The sequence below is a fragment of the Marmota flaviventris genome, chromosome 3, assembly GCF_047511675.1.
Source record: "Marmota flaviventris isolate mMarFla1 chromosome 3, mMarFla1.hap1, whole genome shotgun sequence".
Classification (NCBI taxonomy): Eukaryota; Metazoa; Chordata; class Mammalia; order Rodentia; family Sciuridae; genus Marmota; species Marmota flaviventris.
The window spans coordinates 15,732,000-15,751,260 of NC_092500.1; the positions used below are offsets into that span (position 1 = coordinate 15,732,000).

At 38.1% G+C, this 19,261-nt stretch overlaps 1 protein-coding gene across 3 annotated transcripts in view; it reads right to left on the reverse strand.

Moving 5' to 3' along the window:
* Positions 1-5,049: 5,049 nt before the first annotated feature.
* Tcp11l2 (t-complex 11 like 2) overlaps positions 5,050-19,261 on the reverse strand; it is a 38,081-nt gene continuing 23,869 nt past the window's right edge. For all 3 annotated transcript variants that reach the window (XM_027942599.2, XM_027942444.2, XM_027942520.2), the window contains 4 exons: positions 15,857-16,044; positions 15,471-15,652; positions 12,150-12,322; positions 5,050-7,422 (listed from right to left, as the gene is read on the reverse strand). In XM_027942599.2, the coding sequence (XP_027798400.1) occupies positions 7,178-7,422; positions 12,150-12,322; positions 15,471-15,652; positions 15,857-16,044 (788 nt within the window). In that variant the 3' untranslated portion in view covers positions 5,050-7,177. The remainder of the gene's footprint in view (positions 7,423-12,149; positions 12,323-15,470; positions 15,653-15,856; positions 16,045-19,261) is intronic.

A 19,261-nucleotide genomic window follows, 5' to 3' on the forward strand; every position in this document is an offset into this window, starting at 1 on the left:
TCATGAATGTCTGACCACGATGTTATAAAAATTTGTGAATATATAAGCCTTGCACTAAGTTAGTCTTATTTCTGAATTAGCTACTTAAATTTCAATGCTTGTGAAAGTACTGTGTTGATGGACATCTGAAAATAAGTGAAGAAAAATAAATGAAGAGTCAGTCTTGCCCTCAAAGTTCTTCAATTTTCTTAGAGACAAGATACATTTGTATATGATTCTTGTGAATTACCAGAAAGCACCCCATTTAGAGTCTAGCAGGGAAGGGACTATGAATATGATTTATATAAGATAGTATCTCAAGGGTGGCTCAGTTGCATTGGCTCCCTGCTCCAAAGTCCTTTTTGCTTTCCACCATCAGAGTGGGTCTCCAACTTCTACAATATCAGAATTGCCTGGAGAGCTTGTTAAGACAAGTTCAGCTTTATAATTTGTAGCTTGCCGCTGTTATCACTCAATACCACAATCCTCTGTTTATGTGTCTGGTTCTCCAGAGAGCTTCACCAGGAACCTTCTTGTCTCTGATTTCCTGGGTTCTACCCAATTGTTTGTTCCTGAATAAATTTGTATTGAATAAATTATTTGAAAGCAAAAATTCAATGGGTGATAACAAATTTGATATTCATTTTTTTTTGTCCTGATTTTTAAAGTTTTCTCTTGAAAAGTAGGAGATTGGTAGTAGTCCTAAAGTCCTCCTTGGTGACAGTTGGCTGACAGTGACTGGAGTGTTGGCCATTACACCATAGCTACCATAATCACTTGCAATCCATCCTGCATTACACCTGCACCCCAGGTCAAATTCATGCCTTCTCTCTGATTCCCTAAGAGGCTGGGTTTTTAAAACAAAAAACTAAGAATCTTATGATTTGTTTTCTGCTGTCACTGATGTTTTGAATAGAGGACCAAGAGATCCTAGAGGGAAAAAATGGTTAACATCTTGGCACACGATGCCATCACTTACATATAAAATGTTGTGGTAGCCATATGAGAAGTAAACCAATGCATGGGACAGAGGTAGGAGAATGGGGGGAGGCACTGGTGATGGAAGAACAAGGAAAAGGAGAAGGCAGAAGTGTCCCAGCTGGCTCTGGAATATAAGGGAAAGCTTCCACTTACCAAGTGTTACTCCTTGCCAGGCATTGGAATCTACCCTTTGTAAACATGTTCTCTAGTCAAATGGTCAATCCCTGGGACGTAAATATGGTTATCCCCACTTGACAAGTGAAAGACTAAGATTCATAGTGGTTAAGCAATATTTGCCCAAGTACATTTGGGATTTAAGTCCATAATTATCTGACTACTGTATTTAATACTACAATGAAAGCATGGGGAGACGGATCAATGGCATTTCAACAGTCAGCAACAGCATGAGGGCTTTAAAGTACATTCTACCACATCCAGGCAACTGAGAATGGTTCTCATGTAGGGCATGTCAAGGGACATGTCTGTAGATGCTGCTAGAAAGATCCAGGAGAGCCAGGCTGTGATTGGCTTTAATCCATGTTAAAGAAATTGGACCTTGTTCTGAGAAGCCTCAACATGAAGATAATAGAGAAAAAATATATACCTTCTCTTCTTAAAACCTTGGTTCAGACTAGATTGTGTTCAGTCTTGATTTCTACACCTGGATAAATTTAAATATATAGAACTGGAGAAGACCAGAAGCAGCAGCAGAGAAAGGATTCAACACTGAAAAGGCAAGGATAGAAAGGGTCCCTGCATTCTGTCATTTCACAAACAGCAAGGTAAGAGAGAATGTGGACCAAAGTTTCTAAGTACTGTAAGCAGAGAATATTTTGCATTTTGAGCAAGACTTGTATTTCAAAAATCTTCAGCTGCCTGCCAGGCCCACAGTCCTCTGAAAAGTTTTGCTTTACATGATGTGCCCTTATCATCCTGTGAAAACCAGTAGGGCCATGTATCCCCCCCAAACAGCCCCATAGGCTAGATCTGAGAGGGCCAAGGACATTTATCATGAGAACCTTACCCAACGCAGGGACATGTTCATAGTAACTAGTGGCAAACAAACTCAATCATATTCTCTGTTGGGACATTTTCAATTAAGATACACAGAAAGGAAGGACAGAAACAGAAGTTGAGAAGTAAATGCCAAGTCAGCATTTGGTAGCATCTTAACACTGAGAAATGCTTCTTGTTGGATGCTCGGAGGAGCCAATATAACAGGTAGATAAGAGCACTCATTCAAGAGTTAGAGTCCTTCCTTAGGTTCACTTAGCAGATCTGTGACCTTGGGCAAGTTCCTTAGCCTCTGAGTCTCATTTTGCATATATGAAAATGTCAGTCTGCCTGAAAGCAAGTTGGTAGTTATATAATTTATATAAAGTACTTAGGAAGTCCGTGACATATGGTAAGTGCTCAGTGGCTATTATTATTACATTCTAAAAGATATATTATATTCAGCTTTTCCAGCACACCTGAAAGTGCAACTGCTGAGACAGGATTACTGGTTTCTTTTATTCTTCATAAAGCCTTATAAAAACTGTTTCTTTCCCTTGAAATCTGAAAGAGATGAACGTAGTAAGCTTAGAATTTACAAGAAAAAATCATTCCAAAAATAGTGAATGAGAGGAAACAAGCTGTAATACAAAGAAATTTTTGAAATTTTAGATGGAATCATGAAGGATAAAGTCATAATTGGTTACTAGTGAATTTAAAACACATTGTGTTTTGTCACTGTCCTTTGAAGTTGGCATCAAGGACAACAACCACGGCCCTCCACCTACCCTTGAGTTTCTCTGCCAATGACAATATTGAGCTTAATGAACCGTGGCTCTGATGAGATATGATAATTTTTGTTCTTATGTAGCTAAGTACTTAATCATTGCATCTCAAAGTACTAAAACCCTTTGAAGCTTGAAAGAGATTTAGGACTCATAAATTATAGTTACTATAATGTATTCTGAATACATTATACTTTAGAGTTTGCAGACAATTTCAAATACATCTCATTTGATCCTCACAATACTTCTGTGAGGTAAACAGGTTGTCTGGTAGACAGGTAGGATAGAAAACTCAGATTCAGGTTAAAAGATTAAAAGATTCAGATTCAGATTAAAAGGCTGATTTGGGTTCTCATACCTATTAAGTTGTAGGAGTAACTCAAACTCAGATCTCGTGACCCTCAGTCCCATGCTACGTTTTTACTGAGCAATGAGTGGACAACTTTGGAACTTAACACCCGTAGAAGGCTGAACTTTGATTTTGAGAAAGATACAAGTGAGAAGTTTAAAAAAAAAAAAAAAAGCTTGCACAAAAGGTGTCCCTCCACATGCCCATAGCATCCTTGGCTAATCAACCATAGAACCCCATTAATTATCCTGAACCTGGCCTCAAAGTCCCCTCCACAAAGTGTTCTAGGGAGTTACCACCAAAGGTCAGAGCAGGCACCAGTTTTTAACTTATTTCCCTAAAAAGAAAGTTCACTGGGGCTCATTCAAGGAAGCTGGAAAGAACTGAGGCAGAGACTAACTAATGCTTACCAATATGCAAGCCAATATCTTTCTCCTGGGCACATGTGCAACCTCCCTTGCAGTCAAATAAGGCCACATGATTGAATACTGCCAGTGGGACATGAGTGGAAATGGAAAATCCTTTTCTTTCTCCATCTATTCAGTGAATGGAGAGAATTCTGAAGATCTGAAGACAGTAGAGTCTCAAAATAGATGAAAGTTGGGTCTCTGGATGGCTGAATGGAGTAGGTGTACCTCCATTTCACCCTCCGTTTTTTTTTTTTTTCCCTCATTTATTTTATTGGATTGTATGGAGATATTTTGAAAGAGGAGAGTTGGTTGGGGGGGCGGGGGGAGGATTCTGGGACAGGGGCCATTTTCACTACTTGCAGAAGGCTGTCACTGATTCCAGAAGACTCAAGGAGACACCAGAACTCCCTCACTGAGTGGAAAGGTTTTCATTTATTTATTTCAGAGAATATCTGGGTCCATACTTTATAGCACGCTGAGGGCTTTTCTCGTTCCTTTGAACTATGATTGCTTATTTGGAGGCCACAGAGACTTTAGAGCAGTTCATCCACACATTCTAATAAAGGTTCACTTCTACATCCTTCCTTAGGAATTATTCCTTTTTTTTTTTAAATCACTTTCAGAAATACTGCGATTTTGTGTGGTCTGCTCATACATTTCTTAAGAACTTCATGAATGGTGGTTTTGGTGGGTTTCTTTTTCTGCTCCTCAGCAGGAAAATCCCAAATAGGTTGACTTTAGTGGGATCCCAGGAGTATAAGAGTGAACTATCTATTAGAGCCTGGGTGCTTGATCTAGACTCACTCAAATAAATGTCATCATCTGGAACTTTAAGTTTTATGTAAATGAGGCAAAGCAGCAAGCACATTTCAGAAATCAATCTCAGAAGCCACAGCAGAAACCAGCCTAGCTAGATTCCTGCAATTAGGATTACTTTGGTTCCTACCCATTTCCTAGCCTAATTCCTCTGATTAAATAGATTCTATGAGGTATTCCACACACCCCAAAAAACTCCTCCACTGCTTCAGTTACCCAGAGTCTATTTCTATTGTTCACATAATGAGTTCCTGTATGAGTGCATATGTGCATGACACAACTTATGCTAGTCCCTGGGCTCCCCATTTCTCCAAATGCTGCACCCACTGTGCACTTGGTCTGTTGTGCTTTTTCCTTTCTTGACTTCTTGGCAAATTTCTATGTAGCCTTCATGTTTTAGCACAAGAATTATCTTCTCCACAAAACATAGTTTGATGATCATTAGCACTAATAATGTTTATTCTATAAATGTTATTGTATTTTTACTAGATTATAAACTTCTTCAGGACAGCATTTGTCTATGCATCTCTGTATGAAAGCTGGGATACTTCTTGGCACATAGCAGAGGCTCAATAGGAATCTGTTAGCCGAATGGCTGGCTGGCTGACTGAATGAGTGAACATGACTTGATATTTGCAAGGCTCTGGCAGTGAGCATGAGAATCTCGATAGAACAACTATAATTAATATCCCACCCCTAGGCTACACAAAAGTAGTTAGAAAAGAGAGACACTGGCTATTTTGAAATAATTTTTAATATTTTCAAATTTAGTGAGTACACACAGTATACGTTTTAGCAAGAATGAAAATGTGCGTATTGGTGTTTAATAAAATTTACACTACAAAATAAGATGATGTCAGAAAAATCTCAAAAGTAGAAGTAAACATTTAAGTAAAACTAAGTAAACAATATGCTAAGGGATATGATTTTAAAATAAAGGTAGTTGCCTAAATCCAGACTCGAGATACTGAGATTTACTTTGCCATGTTAAAAAAAAAAAAAGAAAAAAAATCAGAATGCCCTTCATTTTATATACATTTTTAAAAATGTTTGCACATTGTTTTCCTGCAGACAACTGCAGTATAATCAAGTATATAAATGAATTATCAGCTGTATTCCAATCTGACAATAAAAATATACACCACTGTTAAGCATACAGTTCACCTCAGAAAGCGACAACAACAAAACATCACACTATGTATGCATTACATTTCTACTGGTAGACCCACCCAGCCACCCATGCCCCAAAATAAGCCTAGTTGAAAACTACTTCAGCTTCAGAGAAAATGAAAACTGAAGTCTCCAGCACCTTATGGTTTCTAAGCACAGGGAAACATGGTAGAGGGGAGTGAGGGAGAATAAAATGGGCAAGTCCATGATGTGCTCTTCAGTAAAGTCCACTTGTGCACAGCTGCTTTAACACACAGAATGTCTGACTTGTGTATGGGGCATTGTGGGGAAAAAAATGATATTCAGAATTTCATAAAATTTTGGCAGATTCTTCAAAATTCAAAGATTGGAGATAATTTATTCACACAATCATTTCCTAGAACTTCATAAAATAATGAAAATAACACCATAATGGTGGAGAATGTGGCAAGTAAAAGGAGGCTGGGAGAGAGGAATATTCATTTTACTTCCTCTTCTCACCAAATTACTAATTTTACGGGTCCCTGGAAAACAAACAAAAAATCCAAAATGTATTTTAGCAATTAAAGCACTTTATAGACTGAGTACTTACTTCAACACACTAAAGGGAGTATGTAATTCCAGCATAAGCCAACTTTTCTAAAATCCCAGCGACAACCAGAGTCCATCTGTATAAGTTCTGATTAGTGCTCCAAAATGGCAAATAATAATGCTACTTAAAAGAGCACCATGGTTATAAGAAGGTAAGGATTTATTCAGCACAAAAGGCATTTGCCAGTTAAGTTATAATGGTGAAGAAATTCAAAGTTCACCTGTTTCTTTTTCAGAACTTCATGGAGAATGGGATCTCATTTTATTATTATTAATTTTCCTTCTTCTTATAAGGAAACCAATTCAAATCATCCCTGATTTACATAAAAATATTAAAATCTTATATAAACCTGTCTATGGCCTGAGAAATTTAAGGAAATTCACTAAGAGATTTGTGCTAAAACTGTTTCTCTCAGAGAGAAGGTTAATTTTTAAGAAGACATCAACCTCTAAAATAAAATTTTTTAAGGAAAGGATTTGTTTCTATTTTCACTAAATAAGAATGATTTTTATCTAAAAGTTTATACATAGCATTAAAATGCATTTAATAAATTTAACTTCTAAATAAATACTGACAATTGGTATCACAAAATATGGTTTGGTACATTTGGTGAATGTGAGGACTTACTATTAAGTTTCTATTATACATTTTAATAAAAATGAAATTATACACTTCATATACAATTATGCGTTACTTCACTTCATTTATTCAGAACATCAGTTGCCATGAATACTCTCACAACTTTCAAACCCTTTAAAAAGTTGTACCAAAATTAAAAATCATTAGATTTGATAGTGACAAATGAGAAAAACAACTCCTATCAGCTGAATGAATAAGTCATATTAAAATGCTTAGGAAAACAAGTATTATATAGGTAATATAATTAATTACAAATTGCTTTTTGTTCATTACAAATGTCTGTTTTAAACTTGAAGGTGATGCAAAGGTAAGGTTTATGTGATATGTGTGTCTTCGTAACGATGACATTACCAGATTACATATGCTTGGTAACACTGCACCACAGACAGTACTAAGAATGTGCCATATCTATAATGCCACTGATGGTTATGGACTGGGTACCAAAGTGCTGGATTTCCCATCTCGTCTCCATTGTCAGATGTCTTCAGTTGGTTGGAGATGAAGCATTTACCTTCCCCACAGCTTCCTCAATAAAGAGCAGCTTCCGAAGTATATTTGCATAAAATGGTCCATACACTTGTTTGTTGAGATTCACGATGTTTGCATATTGACAGCCTAATGCTTCTAGCTCCTGCTGAATGATAGTAAGGCCTCCTGGCACAGGAGGCATGCATTTTTGAGAGCTTGGAAGACAAAGTAGGCTTTTCATGTATAGTTGGATTCGTTTATCTGAAGGGAAAAAAAAAAGATATCTTCATCTGTCCCATTATTTAAGAACATAATTTGGGGGGAAGGGGAATGGAGGACTGAACCCATGGCCTGGAAAATGCTAGGCAAGTACTCTATTACTAAACTACATACCCAGCCCTTTATTTATTTTGAGACAGCATATCATTAAGTTGCCCAGGCAGGCCTCCAACTTGAGATCCTCCAGCCTCAGCCTCCCAAATAGCTGGGATAACAGGCATGTGCTAAATACATAATTTTAAAAACAAGTAACTGTAGTAAGTTGATTGCAATAATGCTCCCAATTCTTTACCCATCTTTGCAGCCAGATGGTATTAAAGTTCCTCCCATCAAGGGATAGAATATGTTTCCCCATCCCTCGAACCTAAACTGGCCTATGACTTGCTTTGCCTAGGCCTCAAGAGGGACGATTTATGCCCATTCTCTCCACCTATCATTGCCATGTGACAAGGCTGAGCTTGCAGAGGATGAGATCAAGTAGAGAGAACACTAGTTGTTCCATCTGAGACTATCCTAGATCAGCCTGGAGCCATCAACTCCCGAACACCTGAGAGAGTCCAGCAATGACCAGCAGGACTACCAACCTGAGACACAGCTGACCACAGATGCATGAATGCTCCAACAAGACCAGAAGAACTACCCAACTGCCCCCACAGACTTCTGGATAGTAATAATGCTTTTATTTTATTTTTTAAGCTATGGAGTTTGGGGATAACTTGTTATTCAGCAATAGTTGACTAAATTAAAAAAACAAAACAAAACATTGAGCACTTGTGGGGAATCTTTTACAAAAAAACAATCCTTAATGGCCACAATTGCAGTTACATAAACTGAAGCTTAGCTTGTTAATCGGTTCTGCCAGCATGGCCCTCTCTATGGTTTTTGGTTTTGTTCTTAGTTTGTTTGGTTTAGTTTATTTTTAAAAAATAGAAGTAACTTAAAAACAGGGAGTTTCACAATGATATCCAAATTTTTGTTTCTTCATGAAAAATACAGAGCTCTATCATTTTAAGGGTCCAATTTACCACATGGCAAGGGTGACCGCACACCTAGGTTTTCCCAGGACAGTCCAAGTTTACACCTGTTGTTGCAGTATAATTAAAAATAGCACTCTCAAAAGTTGTCCTTGTTTGGACAATAAATCATACAGTCATCTTGCACAAGGTGACTGAAGCACTGAAGAAGAGCCACCCCAATGAGCAGTGCAGTTTGCCACCTTCCGACTGATGTAATGCTCCAGTTATTTCCAGTCTGACAAATGCATGAAAGCATGCAAATGCATACATTCATCAGGCTGCAGCCATACAGGACAACTAGTACAAAGTAAACTAGACCTGCTACAGCTCATGTGACTGCAAGGACTCTCTCTGTTTACTAAAAATACACTGCATCGAATATGGACAACTGTGACATTAATGAAGCTCTTTATCTTCAATACTTCTCCCCTAAATCACATGTTCCAGTCAGATCCAACCTACACCTCAAACTTTCCAACATCCAAGTATTAGAATTGTTCTCTTAACAAAATGCCTGTCACTCATTTTATCTCATCTCATCTCCACTCAGAGTCAGAACATCCCTCCATGTTGGGCCAAAGTTACCTCCTTGCGGTGGCTTTCCCTAGTGTTTACTATCACTATCATGCCATAACACTGCCAGGTAAGCATGTTTCTCTCTCCTGCCTTAGACCCAGCACCCCTGAGGGTGAGGGCTATGTCTCTTTATCTTTATATTCCTGGTCTGGCATGTAGCAGATACATCAAAAATGCTCAATGAACTTCAGTGGGAATGGAATGAAAAAGGTTGATGAAGATAAATACCAAACTGAAAACAACAGAGCCAGGGATGAATGGGACTGGCAAAGGCAGGCGCAAATAACTTAAGTCTTATCTGTTACGTTTCAAGAAAAATAGATTATTCATGTATCACTTGGACAATTGAAAATTACTTTTTAAAAAGTGCAAAAGGCTACAGGCACGCAAATAATCTACACAGCAGGTAATCCATAAATAATTTTATAATCCATAAATAATTTTACCTGGCTTTTATTCACATTTGAAAATAAATTGGTCTGAAAGAAAATTCCCTTTCTAATGATTATTTCAAAAGGTTAAGAACACAGTGGGAAGTACAATCCCTTTGGAAAATGAATAGCACATCAACTAAGCACACAGGAGAGATAGACTATGGGCACTCTGAACAGGGAGGAAACCCGTGGCTAATGAAGTTGAACCTTCCTTACATGACAAGGATCTCTTTAAGTGCTTAATTTACTCTAGCCCAAATGCATTCAGGAAACCCAAAATTAACTGTGTACTAAGTTTCCCTTTAGACTGGTTGCTTGACTCTCACAGGTTTCATCACAGATAATGTCTAAACATTTTCTTGCATGAAGGTTTAAAAAATGAAGTCCTTTCAAAATTGCTATTACACCAAAAGTGATTCTGTTTCCTCGGTTTTAAGGAGAAGACTAAAGTGACAGGAGCATTTGTCCAGTTAGGAGCAGTCAGAGTCCCTGCCAAAGGCGTGTCCTTGGCTTCCGAGCCAAAGGAAAGATACTCCAGTGAGTCACTCAAGTTGCTAGGCCAACAATATTCTGAGTGAGGTTAAAAAATGCTTTCAATTTGCAAAAGGAAAGGAAAGTTGACTGGGGAGAGCTCAGTAGACCAAAGTTGCTTTCCTGGATTTTAAAAGGCATCTCATGCCACCTTTCCCTCTCCCTTCTGACACTGCCAGGACTTTTCTCATCAATGCAAAAACACAGGGCCCATAGTGACACTCTAGCCACTCGGCCAACTGCAGCAGGGCTCTATCTCTGACTGAGGTGCCAGTCAGAGCAGTTAGGAATATGAGCTCTGGAGTCAGACAGGCGAAGTTAGAATCACAACTCTGCCCTAGCTAACTATGTGACCCTTAGAGAGTTACTTAACCTCTCTAGGTCTCCCAAACGTTCACCCATTCTACAAGTACTTAATCAAATGTCATCTACGGACTCAGCATTGTACAGGGATACAGCCAGGAAGAAATATCTACTCTGTCCTCATTTGCTGCTAGTGGGGATCTAGCAGTATGTGACAGAGACTAGACAGTGTTTAAGTCCCCATTCTACTCCTCTCCTCCTAGGAACACAATCTCCAGGATTTACACTATTCAGCTGGAGACTACATACTGTGAGGACAGATGCAAATCAGCAGAGGCAGGTACACATTTGAGAACTGTCACAGGTGTCTGTGTCACTATTATAAACTGTCCCCTCAGCAGCAGCTTCTCCTGACACCCCAAATGTTGTAGTGCTGCTCTTTCCTGGGAGCAGGGTTGAATAAAGTCTTGGGCCACCCAAGTAGTTTTGTACAGACTGATCCCCAGCATTCCATGTCCCCAGAGTGAGGATGAGAAAAACCACTTGAGAACCTCAAAAATAAAATATGTCTGTCTTCGTAGGGTACTCAGTGTTGTTGTAACTAGAAAACTTGCAGGTTAATACTAGAATGTCAGTATATTTTAATTCTACACTCTTCCTCCTCCTAGTGTTTCTTCTTCAACTTCTGCAGCAGGCACCTGCTTTTTACCTCACACCAGCCTCTTTCCCTTCTCAAGGTCATAGTGCCCTGATTTTATTTAGGAAACTATTTCTTCCCTTTTCTCATCAGATATTACAGGTAAAGCAGACTGTTCCTAGATTCAGAAACTGAGCACATGACTCAAGCTTAAATTTCTCCCCCACAACCTAGAGTTAGGCCAACTGGAGTCAACAAAATTCAATGCTGGGGTCATTGTTTGAGCTAACAGAGAAGCAGACTCCTTGTTTTTGCTTGACTTAACCATGGACAGAGTAGGCTGAAGAGGAAGCCATCTTGCTGTCATGAGAGGAGCTATAGGTAGAAGGCGGCAGAGTGGAGAGGTGAAGCTGGGAAACAAGTGAACTCTGATTAAACTGAACTGCTGGTCTTTTCAGTTATGTGAGAAAACAAATGTTCTCTTTGCTTCAAGTAGTTTCGAAGTTTAGATTCTTTGTCACAGGTAGCAGAAAAAGGCCTAACAATCTGCACTTCTTCAACTCACCAACATGGCTTGACACTAAGACATTGTCCTGGCCAACAAGTACAAAAAGAGGTCACCTGACACACTTCCCAGATTCCCAGTCTTTTTGCATTTGGTCCCTCCTGACCAAGAAGGATGCCTCAGTTCCCTTAGGGTGGCTCACAGCAGAATCAACATCTACTTTCTATGAACATATTGCCATCTGGTTTGAATTGTGTATTGGTATATTATTTTAATGTTATATTGTGTCACTTTCTTCATAACATCTATGGCTGGATAAAGACAGTAGGCCCTCAAACACCCCCACTCACCCCACTATACAAGATGCAGTGAATCCCGATCTTTGAAAATATTAATATTTATTTATATTTTTAAAATTTATCCTCCAAAGCCAATATAAATTGAATATTCTTTATCTAAAATATTTGGAGTCAGCTGTGTTTCAGATATTACATTTGTTTTTTTGGATTTGGGAATATTTGTATGGATTTTACTGGTTGAACATTCTTGATTTGAAAATACAAAATCTGAAATGCTCCAGAACTGAAACTTTTGTTAATGTGCTTAAGACTAAAATATGACTGACCTTTAAAATTAGTCAAAAACAGCAAGTTAAAGCAAATTGGAACAGAAGCAGAAACCAATTTTTTAAAAAATGAGCAACTCACCAATCAAGGACCAGATAGAATTGTCCTCCTCTTGAATGCTTGAAAATTGACCTATGAGATTAGCTTGAACCTCAGCGTTTAAAGTGGGTAAACCTCTCTCTGTCAGGGTCTTGTTAACCTCAACACAAGTCTGAACACCGATGGAATTCAGGGCTTCCTTCAAGTTAAATGTCCTACAAAAATAAAATGATACCCCTTTAGGGAAAGTTTTTGTTCTTCAGGTTTTTTTTTTTTTTTTAATATACCAACTTATTTCAGATGTCTACCAATTTCTTCTTATACCAACAATAATTACTTCTAGAATAAACTTAGAAAGTAGTAACTCCTTCCAACCACTAACTCTCCCAATATACCAGAATTTAAAATGCATAAAACCACTCAGTTGTGTACAGTGTCTTAATAGTATGGACCAAAATATGTAGTCCCTGAAATAAGTCTGCAACTCTATTTACATATAGGTTATCAGAAAGGGACAGAAAATACAAATTTACTTCTTGAAATAAACATGTTGTTCTAAGTGGATCCATTCATACATTTCTTTTAAATGTGCTTGGAAAATGAGGCAGAATCAATTCATTTTTCTATGCCTGAGCAGAAAATCTATAACACCAATCAAAAACAATGAAGATATTCACAGGTAAATTACCTAAAACTCTTGACTGATCAAGACCAAAGAAAATAAACTTCTCCCCATTATTACTTTCAAATAATTTATAAGTAATTTCAAGTATACAGAGGGCCCTGAAAATTGTAAAAAGCAATTAAGAAGTAGGTTATTTCATAGGTAAAGAGAAAAGATAGTAAGGGCAGGCATGTATTAGATTCATACTCTTAAGGAATGTTAATTGCAAATTATACTTCACCATACAAAAATGATCTTTAAGACGACTATGTGAAAAATGGGAATTAAAGGATAAGACAAAGGGGCTGGCGTTGTGGCTCAGTGGTAGAGCGCTCGCCTAGCATGGGCCAGGCACTGGGTTCGATCCTCAGCACCGCATAAAAATAAATAAATAAAATAAAGGTATTGTGTCCAACTATAACTAAAAAAATTTTTTTTTAAAAAAAGGATAAGACAAAGACCAATGATAGGAAGCAGCACAATGGAGTGAATTAAAACATTAGTCATGGTGTCATGCAGACCTTGGTACAAATCCTGGTTCTACCAGTGAACTTGCTATATGCCTATATTAGCTTTTTGCAGATTGCTTAGCAAGTGCTCAATGAGAAGAAGAGAAAAAATGATATCATTATTGGCATGATTAACAGCAATAAAAAATAAGTCCTTTATGTTCTGCCTTGACTTGAATCTGTTATATTTCCACATTGGACTTGCCTTTGAGGTTCTTACAACCCTCGGGCAGACTGTGGCAAAAATTTTACTCCTGACTTTTTATCTACTACAAAGTACTGCACTAGCTTTCAATCAGTGAATTCTCATTCTAAATGAAAAATTAAATTGTAGCATAATCCAAGTCTTCCTATTCACAATGAAGGAAAAACTCCTGCTCGATTTTGAGATGCATCATCAAACCAAATATAAATGACATATGATACAACACCAGGATATACCTAGACATAATCAAAAAAGCATGGACCTCAACCCACTGTGATTCAGTCTTCAGCACTTCCCATCTCCCCCATTCCCACCCCCTCCCTCCAGTCTGCCAATCCCTCTTCAATCCATTTACAGCTTATTTATTATTTTTTAAAATTAGTGTCCTGTGGATACACCAGATGCCAGGACCTACGTGCCACAACCATGCACAGACATACAAAAGTTGGGTCAGGGGCTGGGGTTGGGTTCAGTGGTGGAGCCCTTGCCTCACACTGGGTTTGATCCTTAGCACCACATAAAAAAAAAGTTTGGTCAGATTCATTCCACTGCTCTTCCCTTTTCTGGACCCTTCTTCTTCCTCCTCAAACCCCTTAATCTACTCTATTGATCTTCTATTTTGATCAAATTCCCTCTCCCTTTTTTTCCTTCGTCCTTTTTTTTTTTAATCTTCCCCCTCCCCTTATTTCAGATTAGCTTCCACATATCAGAGAAAACAATGAATCACCTTAAGTTCTCACAATTCCAAGGTAGGTACAATTATTGTTCTCCTTTTACATAGAAAGAAAGGCTCAGAGTGGATTCAGGAATTTATTCAAGCATACTGAACAGGACCCTAACAGAGATGGGATTTAAACACTGGTCTGCCTGACCTGAAAGCCTGTCCTCCTGGTAACCAGGTTCTATATTCTCCACTTTAATAAGCAAGTAGAACTGGATGTTCAGTAAACTTAAAAAATAAAAATTTCTGAAAAGCAATGGGTTACTCAGAGTGAGAAAATGTTAACAGAAGATGTGTTTTTCTCTTCTTTTTCCTTTTCCAATTATAGAGCCTGGTTCCTGGAATATGAAATAAATGAACACGGCAGGTTCATGCCAGAATCAGCAGAAAGGACAGAGCTTTGAGACAATCAGACCAGGGCTCAGGCCTTGGATTTCCCTTTTCTATTTGTGTAGCACAAGGCAAATTCTATTCTTTCTCTAATTTTCAGCTCAAAATGGGAAGTTTGGATCCTATAACCATTCAGGTTCCTATTGTAGAATTTTATCAAGTAATTTATGTGTTCTTTGAGTATCGAGTGGAAGGCTGGTACATAAAGAGGACATGTCCCTGAAAACACCTGGAAGGCAAACCAGCAGGAGGAGCTGACCCACATAAGACCCACAAAAACATCTGGTCATTGATGAAAGTAGGAATTTTCTGATTTGAATAGGATTTCAATGCAATGACCTACATGCAAAATCTAAATGGGATTCTTTCATTCAATGGAAGTATCCTACTGGAAATAAATTTACCAAAAACAAAACATTCTCTAGACTTCAGTCACATCTTTGAAGGACAGAATTGTTCCCACTTCTAAAGACTTCATAGCAGGTTGGATTGGTGAACTCAGTAAAAATTTCACTGCAGAAAAACAATGGAATAAGAACAATTGAACCTGCTGAGACCTCTTTGATAGGACTCTTCTGAACACGGGGCTCAGAGGATTTCTGTTTTTTGTTTTTGCCACAGTACTCTCAAAATACTACCATGTTAAGTAGCAGCACTACACTCATCCTGGAAAACACCTCTCCTGACTATGAAAGGACATTTAAAACTTAAGAGATATTAAAAGGAATTGTAGAAAGAGAAGGTATAAGATAAGCTTCTCTAAAGCACAGTCCTGAATATCACATCCAGATGTCCAGGGTTATTCTTGGTTCTCCGAAACACATGCACAAAGCCTTAATATAAGAGCAAACAGATACAAACACTTGGAACTTACTGTTTGTTCATGCCTTCAAGTAGAACAGCTGAAATCCTTTTTAACCTGTTTGTAAGCTCAGGGAAGCCTTCTGTAACAGCCCCCACCATATTCTTGGTAATTAGGGACAGGCAGGCAATAATTTTCAATTGATTCAGCTTTTCTGTCAGTTCCTGAAGTCGTGCTCCATCTGTCACAAGTGTCTGTATATTTATTTGAAATGTAAAAATGAAAAGGCAACACAATACCATTAAAACATAAACTAAGCAATGTCATATCCAAACTCCCATTTTTATCTGATTTCAGTAAAGTCATTAAACCACATATAACAAAGACCAGTCAATTCAAAGTTAGAACTTAAGAATTAAAATACTGGAAAACTTTAGGGAAGAAAAACATTTACTTACCTCTGGTAAGTCTTTTTTCTGATAATCCCACTTTAACAGTTTCAAGTAACTATTATTTAGCACCACTGTAGGACTCAAGCTTGGTTTGGAGCTATTTTCAGCCCCAGGAGTTAAAGCAGACTCAGAAAGAGAAAGTAATTCTTCATTTACAGATTCTTTTATCCATTCTGTAGTTTGATCAAGAGCACCTAAGAATAAAAAGGCCAGAATTTGTCCCATAGCTGACTGTCCCTTCATTGGTATATTCCACATGACAGATGCCATGTTAGGTAATAAGCATGAATAGAAAGACACAATCACCTCCCTAGTCCAGATGGGGAGACAGTCCTGTAAGCTAACAATTAATTATAACAGGATGTGACAAATGTTAGAGGCACAGAAGGAGAGGAAGAAGCAGAGATTGTCCAGGAGAAGGTCTAAGGAGGAGTTCCATAAGTGACACACGAAGATAAAAAAAGGAGGAGGAAAGGGCTGGCATTCTAGGCAAGAATACTCACACAAAGAGCTGGAAAAGACAGCAGGTGGCACATTCTGCATGCTACCAGCAAATCTGTATTTCTGGTCCATAATGAACTAAAAGAAAGAGTGGCAGCAGATGGCACTGGATGGATAGTCAGAAATGAGCTCACAAATGACCTTGAGTTTTATGCTGATAAGGTATTTAAACTAATAGCATTAATTATGAAATATTTTGGGGTCCTGGCGGTATCTCTGAGTGTTTGATAAGAGCTATATTTTTCTTTAAAATGATATTGAGAAATGACTACATTAATTTCTTAATAAAGGAAAATATTAAATGAAACAGCCAGATTCAATAAATTGATACATGAGAAACACTTAGAACCATTTTGGTATACAGGAAATGTATAGTAAGTTTTAGCAATTATTATATTAGCTCACTTAACTCTCCATACATCTTTAGAGAGGGGATTGCCATCTCCACTTGAATTGGTTTTGATGTCTGAAGCTCAGGAGGGCCTAGCCAGGTTCCTTCCCTGTCATATAACAGCCACCTCACTACTGAAATTACCTGAGACGGAAGTGATCCCCAGGGCAAAAAAAGAATGGGTAGGCTGATCAGTGAATTTTTCAAGACAGGTTTTTTTGGGGAACCTGACTTTATTATTATTTTAAGGACCAGTTAGTGCAGCTAGATTGAGGGAAGGGAATCTCAGCAGATACTCTAAAGAAAAGCTAATGCTTTTTAAGAGAAGAGGCTATCAAGAAAACACACAGAAACTAAAAATCTAGTTCACTCAGGATAATCCTTAGAATTTAGCAAGGGCTATTATAGAAGGGAAGGTGAGAGAAGAAGTGGTAAGAAGAGATCAATGACCTTGAGTCTCATGATTAATGTACTAATGTGACTTGAAAGAATGTGTACCAATGTCTGAATAGGTTGCCCTTTCACTTTAAACAAATTTATTTACCAAGTTCAATTCCTGTGTATTAAAAATATGTATCACTGGAGATGAGATTTTGAATTCATTTAATTTTAAGCATATGCCACTTAAATATTACTATAGTATAGATTATCATCAGATGCTTAAGAGTTATCATTTTCTAAATATTAGTAGTTTCTGTTGACAAATAACTACACCCCACACAACTTGCTCCAAAAGGTGCCTCTGCAAGTGCTTGCTTCTGTAGGTGAAGACAGCCCCCTTCAGAGAATGGAAAGAAAGCAAGAAAAGGAAGGCACCTACCATCCACCTTGACTTACTGAAGTACACCACTTCCAAATACAAAACAACCCTCTGGGGCTCAATTGCCAGCAGACTTCCTTATTTACTGAAGCCCCTGGCTCATGAAGATATTTCTTTGATCCATACATTCCAACTCTTCACCTACAACAGGGTGCTTCAATCTTGGAACTACCGACATTTTGGGCTGGATAATTCTTTGCTGTGGAGCACTGTCCATTCCTAGCCCCTACCTACTAGATGCCAGTAGTACTCCATGCCCCCCCACCCCCCTCACCTCCTGATCCCTGGCTAGGTTGGAACAACCAAAAGTATTTCTAGACATGGTTCCATGTCCTATGGGGATGGAGCAAGGAGGGGCTAAATCACTCTATTTGAAAACCACTGACTTAAGATGACAAGTTGATATTTATTTGTTTTTGTTTATAAGTACATCTTCCAAACAAACCAAACAAAATAAACTAAATAAAATCATACTGAAGGCTATTCCAGATGGCTTAAAGTTTGGAAGCAATATTTCTCTACTGGGCTGTCTGCTTTAGGGAAAAATCCACTTTATTTTATTTTAGATCCAGTTCTAAGGTTCCCCACTAAAAACAAATTGCTTTTTATACCCCAGTTCTTATAAAAATTATACATTTAGTAGAATTTATAAGGTGGTAACTGCTAAGAAGTGCTGACTGAACACAGGTGCAGATTCGGGGCGGGGGGGGGGGGGGAATAGATTGAAATTCTTTCACAGACCCAGCAATTGAACCAGGATAATTTACGAGTAGCTGCTTGCAGCACTGAAGCCAAACCACCCCCAGAATTTCACAATTCTGTTCTCCACTGGCAAATGTTGTTCTTGGTTTGCTAGTTCTGTTTATAAAGACATAAAAGACTTGTAGTCTTTTATTTAAAAGGCATCCAGCAGAGAAAGCAAAAGTGGAAATCATAGTGGATATAATTATAATGTGGCAGTAATAAGCATTTAGGCTGCAAGTTTAATCATTTATAGTTGACACATTTAAAAGCCCATTTAGTTATCTTGAACAAAAGCAACAGTGTGGCTTAGTGGTTCTCAATTTTGGCTGACTTTGGAATCACCCTGGGAGCTTTAAAAAGAAAAATAATGATCCCGGGCATAGCTCCTGGAGATTCTGATTTAATCAGTTTGAGGTGGGGCTCTGGCATCTGCATTTTAATACACCAGGTGATTCTAATAGAAGTCAGACTTGCATAGGATTGGTAAAGCAGAAAGAGCATATGTTTACAGTAGAGTATCAGCTTTTCTCCCTGGAATCTGCTGAGATTTCATGCCCACAAGCTAGTACACTGACTGATCCATGTGGCTCCAAAAGCAAAGTCAACCCTCAAGGCATTTATAACCTTTTTTAAGGGGACAGGAGTAAGAGCTTTACCATTCATTCACTCAACTATTCAATGATAACTACTGAGCATCTACTATGTGCTGGGTATTGTACCAAGTATTGGGGATTGATAGATTAATAAACATAGCCCCTGTACTCAAGAATTTTCTGGTGGAATAGAAATGACTCTATGGCATCTGCTCTTTTTTGTCTAGTGACATCTCACCTTCATTCTTTTGGTACTGATTTTCTTTGAGAAGCCATTTTCCCTCATTCCATGTTTTCCTTTGTGAATATTGATTAAGAGGCCTTGCCAGGATTGGCCTATCTTAGTCATAAAGTCATAAGTC